We start from the raw sequence: 11,741 nt of genomic DNA on the forward strand, positions 1-11,741 counted from the left end.
CACCAAGAGCGCCACGTATAATAGAGTGGAACTAGGCAAACATGAACATTGACGGCGGGACTACAGGGTACACTCTCATCTAGGTGCCTCAGATTTATGCGTGTAATATACCCCTAAGTGTGTAAACCTCAATAAAACTCAAAGCAGCTTTATTGAGCTGTACCCTGTGGTACTTTCAGAATTCCGCATTGAAGAAATTATTCATTCCATTTTATTTTAAAACCCGCAGAATAATAACATATGGTTTAAGCCACAAATGTGTCTTTGATCCTTTCCTCATATGAGGTGGCACCAGAATTCAGATGAAAATTGTTGCGAAATCTTTATTAAAAGCCTAATCAAGCCCAACGGTTAGATTGTGTTCCGCAATGAACGCCGGATGTCTCTGCGTCCCGGCCTTCCCCAGGGCACCCTGACTGCGCCCGCCCGTCCCGCACGGGGCCCTCGGTGGGGGTTCCAGGAGCGCTCCGTACTGCACATCGGAGAGCGAGCCTTCCCAGCTCCCCACTAAAATAAAAAACCAATCTCCCTCCCCTGCCCTGGGCTCCCCGGCGCTGCAATGTCGCCACATCCTCTAGGCGGTGACCCACTTTAAGGTCAGCCAGACCGTACAGTTGAAAAAGGACATGGTAACCACCTCGCTAAGCCATTCCACTCGGTCTCGTATTGCTGTTATATTTTTCCCATCCCTCGCGCTATCTCTTCCTCTTCCACGATTGCCCCTTTTTCTGTTTACAAGACAACTTGTCTGAAATTCGGCCGTGAGATCACGGGAGAGATGAGCTTCCGACAGCTCAGACCCCCTGCAGAAGCCACCGCCGTCCCCACAGCTCCGTGCGCCCCAGGGAGGCACCGGCCATCACTCACCCCTCCAGTTTTCTACTTGGCGAGTGGTGCGTGGCACGCTGGCCTTTCCTCCTCTGGCCTCTTTTCTTCCCTTCACCTCGTGCGCTCATTCGCACACCCATACTTTTCAGAACTGCTTCATCCTGATCAAGTTTTATTGCAAGGAAGGATTTATGTTGATGGTTTAAACCTGATGCAGTGCCGGCCTGGCCTTTTCTGTAGATTTCCTGCCACCGAGGCCCACATTAGAAATAATAGCACTTAACCCAGTGTTTCATTTCTTCCTGACATGTTTTATTCTCATCCCCCCCCTCCTCCTTCTCCCTCTTTTCTTCCCGGCCTTATTCCCTTCCTGTCCTCCCTATCTTGATTCATTCTCATCTCGACCTTGGCAGATCTGAGTTCCTTAACCATTCCATATGAAGAGGAAGAAGAGGAGGAAGAAGAGGAGGAGATGTACGACGATATCGATGATCTTGACTCCCAACATTCTGGTTCCCAGCGCAGACCCATTACCTTGCCCGGGAGCATGGGGCTAAAGCAGGCCTCAGAGGAGAAAGAAGAAGAAGATATTTATGAAGTCTTACCAGGTGAGAAACTTCATCTTCTGATTACCTTTCTCCTGTTTTAGAAACTCTTAACCTGCTAGAAGAATATAACTCTGAAAATATAACTCAGAGGAAGCCAGCTCTCTCGAGGAGAGCATGTAGGGAAGGAAACTTCAACGGAACCTCTGTGATCAGAAGTTCTCCCTTGCCCTGGGAGGAAAGTGAACTACTCAGGAAGGGTCTTTCGTCCGCACGTCTGTGCGAGTGTGAAGGAATGTAGTAACTATGTCAACAAGGTGAAAGAGTTAAGAATGCTTAAGTTGGTTTTCATTGATTTCCTGTGAGTTTGGGTGTGAATCCTCAAAACTCCAGTTTCAACTTCTTTTCTGGGTCATTGTGAGAATAACAGAAAGTTGCCCCCAAAATTATGGCTATTATATTAAAAGTCTGAAGGAACAAATGCTGACAAACCTTTTCTGTAACCCAGGGAAACCCTGGTGGAGCACAGCTCATTATTCCCTAGTTCAGGTAGACCGTGCATCACACTGCGTCTCTTACGAACCCCCCTCACGTGTTTCCTTCGCCCACCATCACAGCAGGTCTACTGCACGTATTTCTTCTGTTCCAACGGCATGATAACCGGCATCTCAAAAAAACGTACAGTCATCACTGCTTCCACGGAGCCACCTCTTGCGGGGAGAGCAGCAGCTGTTGAGCAGCGCAGCGCACAGTGGGGGTCAGACTGTAGAAAACCGAAGCCTGCGCCTTTTAATTGTGAGGTAGTTAGACCGCGGGAACGCTGAATCTTCAAGTCCATTCAGAAAGATGGCTCCTGTGGAAATTTGCCAGGAGTTCAGTGCTCTGCTGAGAAATTCAAGTTAAGCCTAAATTTATAGCAATTTAAACTTCCATCCCAGATAAACTTGGGAGCTAAGGTGAATCTAACACTGCAGCTCCTGAACACAGGGCTGGTTGCTAAGCAGCGCCCTGAGTAAACAACGTGTATTTCAGGGCTTCCTAAGAAGAGGGCCCCACCCCACCAACCCTGCATGTGTCTCTTCCCTGGGGCTGAAGAGACACAGCATTGCTTCCAGAGTCAAGGGTCAGGGCTGTGGCCACACATTTTCTCCTTGCTGGGACCTCAGCCACCCACCCATTGCCCACCGCCCACCACCCACCGCCCACCACCCACCACGCACCACCCACCAAGCAGAGCCTGCTTCTTCTCCTAGCACTTCCAGCCTCTGCCAGTCCCAACTTCCCCAGCCTTTCTGTTGTGTTTTATTATGCAAATGATATCTTGGTTGAGGTCGAGCCATTTCTTGTGTTTGAAGTTAAAAAAAAAATGATAATTTCCTCAGCAAGTCATCGTCGTTAATGAAGTTTTACAAAAACAGATACAACCAAAGGAAAATAAAATTTCACAGGTGATAAATTTTTCCAATTTCCCTGGCAGAATTCGATAGGATTGTTAAATTAAGAGTGAAGGTGTCTGTTAGAAAGCAACGAGCAGTGATGGGTAATTTTATAGAGTGGAAAATTGAATCAAATTGCTACATTAAAACACAGCTCCTCTGAGAATCTTCCCTTTCACAGTCTGCTCCATTGCAACAGCAGGGTGCAGAAACGGATCTAATTCACAACGCTCCCTAAAAGGAGATGCGCGCCCCAGCTTGGCCAGCACCTTCCCGGTGAGCTCGCACTCTCGCTCACTCCTGCTCAGGCTTGGGGAAATATCCGGGTGACCCTCGGCTTTGGGTTACAGCGGGGGAAGAGTGCGCTGGGAAAACCTCCCTGAGTCGCTCAGCCTCCCCGCCCCGGAGCCAACACGGACCTTTTCCTGCAGCGTGTCTAGTTCCCAAGGGACCCAGCGGGGAGGGACCGGATGCTCAGAGAAGTGGAGCAAAGGAGAGGAAAGGGACAGAAGCGTTAAAAAATAAGAGGAGTTTTGCCCTGGCTGGTGTGGCAGAGTGGCTGGAGCACCAGCCTGCAAACTGGAAAGATCACCTGGTCCCAGTCAGGGCACGTGCCTGGGTTGCGTCCAGGTCCCCAGTTGGGAGCCTGTGAGAGGCAACCCATCACACACCAGTGTTTCTCTCCCTCTCTTTCTCTTCCCTTCCCCTCTCTCAAATAAATAAATAGATAGATAATCTTTTAAAAATAAGATGAGTTTTGGATCGTCACCTTAACTCAGGTGGATCACTTAGTGTATGATTGACTTCTTAAGTGTCATCCTTCCCCTGCCCTTGACACTCTTACCCTTGGCCATTGTGGCACTGTCCAGACCCCCAGGGCCTTCCCCCCAGAGTCGCTGGAGTGGCCTCCAAGGGCATGGAGACTGGTGTGCTTCCTCAAGGAAAGCCACTGAGCCTGTGCTCACAGCTGTCCCTCAGGAGTGAGGAAGGCCCCACTGTGAGAGAGCCGGGGTCTCTTTCTCCAGGCAGCTAACTTGCTTATAAGCTTCCAAAGGACAGTGCTGTACCCAGCTAACGGGTTTTCCCCCAAAAGCCTCCTTCTATCCATCACAGGTTTTAGCGTTAGCACTGGAGGTGAGAACATATTGGCATCTCATGGTGGTAGGAGTATTTCAGCCACAAGTCCCCATCGCCCAGCTTCCCGCCCACTCCGCTCAGACTGTCGCTTCTGAGATTGCTGTCAGTTCGGCATGTGCCACACCACCAGTCCTGGGGGGCCTGGGAGGGAATGCGAGGCGCTGGACGCTGTCTCCCCTCTGCCCCCATCTCGCAAGACCACCTGCCGAGCAGCGGCCCGCCAGAGACAGTGTGGTATCACAGGTACCACAGGTACGAGTCCTGGCCCCGAGTCAGGATGGACCTGCTCTGCCATCTGCTAGCTGTGAAGCTTTGCGCAAGTCGTCTGCCCTGTCTCCGCGTGACTTTCCCATCCGTGAACCGGGGGTAACAGTAGTAGCTGTGAGAGAGGGGTGCTGTGGGAAATCTAGAACCGACGCGTGTAAAGCTCTGAGAGCGCAGCCCCAGCATGCAGGGAGCACTCCACAAACGCGGGCTGTCGCTAGTGCAGCGGCGCTTGAACAGGAAGTGTCACTCCCTTGAAGAGTCGGGTGATGGCTGGTTTCCCGCCTCCACCAGCCAGGCCTGAGACAATCCAGCTGGAAATTCAGCTGGACGTTTCCAAGCTCTAAGGATGAAGCAGGTGAAATTGAACATTCTGAGCAGATGGAATGCGGAGCACACCTTCTGCTCAGGCCCATTTTTACGGGGAGGACAGGTGCCAGGTAGAGGGACAGCGACAGCGACGTTGGGTTGTGCTACCATTGCGCGCCCACCAAGAGTCGAGCGACTTGGGCCCCTAACATTTGTGTCATTATCATAGGTCACTGCGCGTTGTAGAGACGCTTTAGCGTTGATGGTTCTGCCTCCCTCCTCTTGGCCATGGGGCTCATACACACCTCGTGGTCTCTGTGCCACGATGTCACCTCGTGGGTGACATCTCCCTCAGTGGGCCTCCCAGCAGAAAGAGAAGTGCCTGTAACACAGAACAAGTCAATGCAAAAATACTTTTTCCTAATCAAAATAATGTACGGGTCATCAAATTAAATGCACTACATCGCATTCATCACAGGATAATTAGCATTTGCTACGTGGCGAGCGTCCTCCTTCCCATGAGAGAAAAGCAGAACACTCGAGGTTTGCAGCCAAGACCACAGAAATGTTCATCCTGGATCATGTGGTTTCAAGGTTGGCATCCAGAGGGATTTCTGAACATCCTCGCTGAGCATATGGGGGCCCTTGATTTTTAAGATCTCATTTGCAATAGATTAAACTGCAGGGAACTACCACGCAGAAATGCTAAAGCAATATGTGGAAAATGGCAGGCTTTTCCTCAGCCCTCTCTCGCCCCTCCCAAAAAATCATTTTACAGGCTAGCACAGGCCCAGTTTCACGATTCGAGATTCCATAAAAGGACAACTTTTATCAGGTTTCTCTCTGTGGCCTCGAGGCCGGAATCCAGCAAGGCGCCTGAGGCCGTTGAAGAGCTGTAACCAGGGCCCTGCCGCGGCTGCAGTGGCAATAGAATCCGGCTCTGTCCCCTAGAGAGACTTCGGGAGAGCAAACAGAAAGAGAGACAAAGAGCCCTTCCTGGGAATTTCTGTGCACATTCCAACGCTGCCCGCACTGCCACCGAGGGTTATTAGAGACCCAGAAACCAGATTGCTTTAGAATAAAGCATATAACTGGATTTGTTTGTTTGTTTGTTTTTAATTTGACTCTAATGGGAACAAGCATTCTGTGGAATTATTTTCCCGTGTAGAATTGTCCAGACTCACAGGGAGAGGAAACAGCGATCATAGGAGGTCTAAGGGAAGAAAAAGCAGACACCCAAAATACAAAGATTATGAAGAAAGCAAATTTCAATTTCATAGAAAAGCAGCACTGCGTAGGGGGCAGGGGGGACATCAAAGAGGAGTCGGGGCCACCATCAAGCTCCCTCTGAGCGCCCTGGCCTTTTCCCGGTCACTCCCAAGCACGCTGGGTCCTAGCCACACCGTGTTTGGTCAGCACCAAAGCCAGATTCATGCTGTTTTGTTCTGGCTGGAACACCCCCCCGCTGATCTCAGCTGATGAAATCCTACACATTGTGCTCAAATGTGTCTCCTCAGTGACTCAACTGGAATTGAGTTCTGTTTTAGCCTTTACCGCGGGGATTTGTATTCAGGTCTTTCTCCCTCCAATTAGTAGGCACTCAACTATTATTTGTGAAATTAAGTTCAGTGCATTCCAAGTATTGCAGTTAGCAGCAATTGAGTTTAATATCTTGTACATCAAGACCATACCACAGAGATAGAATGCAAATATTTTAAGGTAGCGGTTGAGATTACCAACTACACACCAGAGAATTAAATGCGTTATTAGCATCTTGCTCATATTTTCCGTGTTGTCTAAAGACGTGCTACGGCACCCGCAGATTTATAAGGTAGATGTGCATGCTGTGGAGTGGTTTCCAGTTCTGCTTTTCTGCACGTTCCCTCTGCACTTCGAGTCTGTATTTCTGCTGCATCTGTCACCAGAGCACCTTGACATCTGCTTGCACATTGATACAGTTGGCATTTTTTAAGCTTCTGTCACTTTGCTTTGCACGGGGCAAGTGATCTCCCTCTTTCTGATCTAGTCATTTTTTCATGTTATTCTCCCTGCATTGGCTCGGCCCATGTCAGAGCAGCACTTCAGAAAGGAGCCAGGTGTCATGGGAAGCTGGCTCCTCTCTGCGCCCCCGAAGTGGAGTCAGTGTCCTGTTCCTTTCAGCCTCTCATTAGCGTCCTTGACACTGTGCCAAGAGTGTTGATTGAAATCAACTCTCCGGATGCTAGTGCTCATTTGTGATGCCTCATGCTTCTCTTACATGTTCGCACAGTTAACAGAATCTTCCTCAACTGTTTTCCCAGTTGAGTCAAGATATTTGGGAATCAAGCAGAGCATTTAATGTAATAAGTGGACAATAATCTTTGGAGGTTAATTTGTTTAAAACCTGTGTAAGGTTGGGGTCCCATATGCCCTGTTAGGAGCAAGGACCATTATAATCTATTACTGTTTAAAGTTGAGCTAGCACATAAATTTTAATTCTCTCTTAAATGAAGATGTATTTCAGTAGATGTAATGCTAAGATGCCTAATAATATTCTTCTAAAGAAGTACAATAAGCTTTTAGACTAAAAAAAAAATATCTTTCAAAATAATCTCTTTAAAACCAAAGCCTCACGCTACAGATGAATAAAATTCAAAATCTGGCTGATTAACACGCCCTCTTCTGTGAGCAATGAGACTTTTTTTTTCTGTTGCCATATAATCGGTTTTCTTGGCTTTCGAGTTTGAAACGTACCAGTGTGGTTTCATTGAAGGATGCAGGATGAACTGTATGCCTCTGTTTACATGGTGCCATCCAACGCTGGGAACATGCTGAGAGCTGTGCCATTCACCCCCCGCTGTGGAGGGCACTTCCCTTCGCTCTGGGGTGGGGCCCCCATCCTCACTCTTCCAAGCACAGCAGAGGCACAGCACCCAGCCTCTCACATCAACAGCGGGCTTCTTGACTGGAGCCCACTTCCGGCCACCTGGGAAGGACAACGTTAGACAGAACAGACCTGGGGGTGGGAGCTTCCCCATTCACATCCACCGCCGTAGAGCATAGCAGTGGTGGTGAATGATGTATAAGATCTGTGGCCAGCATTTCACTTTCTTTCTAGGTGTCTCCACAGGCGCAATGGAAATCAGAGTGTTCTGTCCGGACTTAAACCCCACAAACAAATGTTTATTTTTTCCACTTTTGTGTCATGACTGGTTTAAGCGCTGTTGCCTGAAAGGATAAAGGAACCAAGTTTTAGTTTTCATTTTTATCATTGCAAATACATTTACGTTCTCCTATTTTACAAATGCAAAGAGCAGGCAAGCCACTTTCAATAATTTATTTTAAAATCAATGCTAATGAGGTTATGTCTCGTCAGTGGCCGAGTTTTACAATAAAGTCTGATTTATTTAGAAAAGATCTTCGGTGCAGCTTCCCATCTAATGGCGGTGGGAAGGAGGTGGAGCAGCAGGCACGGTGACCCTCCAACTTCGGATCCAATTTGTAATTCACAGCGGAGATCTGACCCAATTTACATTGATTAGAATTGGGAGGAAGAGACATCCGCGCACAGACGGCAGAGGTTCTCTGCGAAAGTGCCGGAGCACAGCAGATTGCTGGGCTTCGGGACTGAGCTGCTCCGTATCAGCAAAGGAGCCGCGCTCCGTCCAAATCACTGGGCATCTCTAAAACAGAGGACGTACCAACTCTTAAGAGCCATTTTCAACCCTCTGAAATGAGTCCCACATCAAAAAGGAAAAGCATCATCAGGAAGGAAAGAAGGAAGGAAGGAAGGAAGGAAGGCAGGCAATGTGCCAAGACTGATGTCTAACATGAATTCTTTTATCATGATCCGTTTTGACCTTTGACCTTACTCCTCCAACATGTCGCACCCTCAGTCCTGACGGAGGGGCACAGAGAGCACTGCAAGTGGCAAGGGGGAAGTGCTCTGCCGCTCGGTCCCACACAGAGATAAGGAGCATTGAGTCGAAGTGTCCTGTACGGTAAACATATATACATGTACCTGTTGCCTTGATAACAGGTGACTTACTCCTCCAGAATATTAACCCATTGGTTTTTATTTTTGCAGGGGAATTGTATCGTTTTGTATACAAAGTCAATGATCTCATTAATAGTCTAAACTCTGTTAAACTCTGTTATGTTGTCTCTTCTTATTTATGAGCTTAGAGTTTATTTCCCCTAGTCTGACATATCAGAACTTATATTGCCCCATAAACCTTATATTTTCAAATAAGTGGGGGGACTATCCCCCTAAGCCATCTCCTCAAGAAGTTCCACTCAGTGGCATAACTATGGGGAAGCAAGAGGGGCAAGTGCCCTAAGACCCCAAAAGAGAAAGGAAAGGCAATGTAGCCAGAAGAAACGAAGTATTCAGAGCTCAGGATGATACTAATTATGCCCCATTCACTCTGCGTGAGTGTGCAAGGACGTGTGCTTCCTTCACAAAGGCCCGGCGTTATCAGATAGTGTGACGCCTGAGCTGGAACAGGTTAATGAGGGTAAGAAACACAAGCCAATCATGTTGTGACTTTGACCGCGGAAACCCTTGACTGGAGTTAGACAATAGCGCTGACTTAGAACCCATTGTGCACCTGTAGCAATTAATTACAAGGCCATTCCAACTGCCTTCAGGAGCTTACACTCTAATGAACAAGGCAGGCTGAACAACGCCAGTAAAAAGAGAACTACAAGCCCCGAGTACTAGGAACATAAAATCATGTACATGGCCAGCTTCCGTTACAGCTGAACAAAGCTCGATACATTAAGGACTAATTAATCACGGAGGGTTTAAACACTTGCTCAACTCCACACATACACACACACACGCCCTCTAAGTGTGGACATTTACATGGAGTCGATACATTTGGAAGAGAATTCCAGAAGAGGAGAGGAAACCGGGTTTGAGGGAAAGGCCTAGGATTTAGGGATAGGCTCCCGAATAATCCAGCGGATCAGAAACTCCGCGAGGGCAGGGCTGTGCCGGGCTTGTCCGGTTCCGCATGCAGTACCTTGCACAGAGTAAGCCCTTTAACATGTTGGTGAGTGAAGGTACAGGGAAGGGAGAAGGAGACAGCCAGTCTGAAGGTGAACGATGGTTTTTTAAAGGAACACGGTAACTATTTCCTTAAAGCAGAGAGCGTGCGGAGGTGAGAGATACAAACAACGTGAGACCGTTGCCCGTGAACTGCTGGTGCTGATGCTGTGTCTCCCCCACAGATGACGAGCTCGACCTGGAGGAGGAGGAGGGTGGCGCCGGACCCAAAGGAGGTACGAGCGCGGCGTGCTGGGTGGGACGCGGGCCCCCCCCACCCCCCGGCTTCCTCATCATACAGGGCTCGCTAATTAGGAAGATACTGGTCTGCAGGCCTCAAAAGCCCCAACTAAGATGACTGCATAGGGAAGTATCTTAACTTTCAAAGCGGCCACCTATTCACTTTAATGAATGTTCCCAGAACGTCTGAGATTGATCCTAGAGAGGGTGGAAGCCAAACCAGATATTTATTTTTTTTCCTATCAGTATTTCTGAAATCAGCACAAGGGGAATAGAATTGCCTCATCTCTAAGAGATCGGAGGATTGAGCATGGGAAGAATGGAAACGCCTCCTCTCTGAGAGGCCCGAGATGGGGGGTTCAGAGGGGAATGGAGATGTGTCAGATCTGCAAAGTGCGCGAGGGGTAAAGGATGGAGCTGCGTGGCGGCGCTGGCTCCTGATGGCCCGGTCTGATTCCAGGCACACTCGGCGATGAATATGTAACAGGTCTGCTGAATACAGAATCGCATCTTACTCATCCCAGACCGTTACCCATGCTTCAGGCGGTTAGTGAGCCCATCCTTTCTGAGGTCAGGTGCCCCTCTAAAGCCTCTTTAAGTGGACCACGGGCCTGTTCTGTCGTCGTCAGGAAAGGAAGGTGTTGCAAGGGCCACCTGCAGGACATTCATTCCACCAGCAAAGCCTTCCTCGTGGTTGATTCAGACCCTGGCTGGTTTTTCCTTAGAGATTCTATTAAAGTCTTAAGCCTCGGAGTTCTTTTCCCCTTCCCCTCCCTGCTCCCTCTCCATTTCTCTGTTCCCATTTCTTCCCTTTCCTTCTCCCGTCCTTCCCTTGTGCCTTTTCTTCTCTCCTTTATCCACTCAGCGAAATCCCTTTCCTTCATTCATTCTCTACGGGGAGCGAATATGTAACAGGTCTAGCGAAGGACCCAACTTCATAAAAGCCCAGCTTCTCCCAAGGGAGAGAGAAGGCTGCAAAGAGGCATGTGCTAAAGCAGGAGGGAGAGAGAGAGAAGAGAGGCGAGTGTTCGAGTAGCTTCAAGGACCTCATGACAATTGACACATGGGGTTTAGTCCCTTCTAGCACCAGTTTTCTACCGTTTTCTACTTGCTACACAGACTTCCAACAGAAACTCCGTTTGCTGGCCCACCCACGTCCCACGTACGTCTTTTCCCCCCCCGACTTCCACCCCCAGAGCGGGAAGGAAACCGGTCACGTGGGCAGCCTGCGTGGCACAACTGCAAGCTTCCTGGGGCCAGCGTCATAGCAAACTGCATTCAGCAAGCTGCGGTCTGCTGGCAAATTCTGAAATTCCGTTTCAGATTCCTCCTTCCTCTCAGTTGCTCCTTCTGCCTCCCTTTCTGAGGTTCTAGCTGGGGGAGGGGGAGGAGGGGAGACTTATTTCTTAACTGTTCCAGCAGCTATAACTCAAGTAGGTTTTTGTGCATTAAGAATCCCCTTTCGTGCCTCCGAAATAGGTGTTGTTAAAGTGCGGTAGGCTCTAAATATGTTTCTGCGGTTTCTACGTCCCACCAGTCACAGTGACTGGTGACGTGGTGGTTGAAAAACAGAAGGGGGCTTTGCGCTCTCTGCCGAATCTGAGGCGGAATTTTTATGATTTGTGTTTACTTATGTATTTATTAAATTTATATAGTGCCTGTTCTCCAAAGGAGCTATAGAAACAGCCACAAATATGTAGCATCCAAACGCCATCACTTAGCGTTATAACAATAAAATATAGAGGTCCGGGGGAAAGGTAGGCAGCCCCAACAAAGGCATGAAAATGGCAGGGAGCTCTAAACCAGTGTGAAAAGTGCAGGAAATGGAGAAACCAAAGAACTTATACGTACGACCCATGGACATGAACTAAGGGGGGGAATGCTGGTGGGAGGGGGTGCAGGGCAGAGGGGAATAAAGGGGAGAAAACCATGGGACAACTGTAATAGCATAAT

At 48.8% G+C, this 11,741-nt stretch overlaps 1 protein-coding gene across 1 annotated transcript in view; it reads left to right on the forward strand.

The window, feature by feature from the left end:
- Positions 1 to 11,741, forward strand: part of SKAP1 (src kinase associated phosphoprotein 1) — a 265,183-nt gene that overhangs the window by 224,852 nt on the left and 28,590 nt on the right. The window contains exons 9-10 of the mRNA XM_045836790.1: positions 1,242 to 1,436; positions 9,734 to 9,784. Coding sequence (XP_045692746.1) covers positions 1,242 to 1,436; positions 9,734 to 9,784 — 246 coding nt within the window. The remainder of the gene's footprint in view (positions 1 to 1,241; positions 1,437 to 9,733; positions 9,785 to 11,741) is intronic.

The sequence above is a fragment of the Phyllostomus hastatus genome, unplaced genomic scaffold (assembly GCF_019186645.2).
Source record: "Phyllostomus hastatus isolate PE091 unplaced genomic scaffold, TTU_PhHast_1.1 phas_contig_210, whole genome shotgun sequence".
NCBI classification, from domain to species: Eukaryota; Metazoa; Chordata; class Mammalia; order Chiroptera; family Phyllostomidae; genus Phyllostomus; species Phyllostomus hastatus.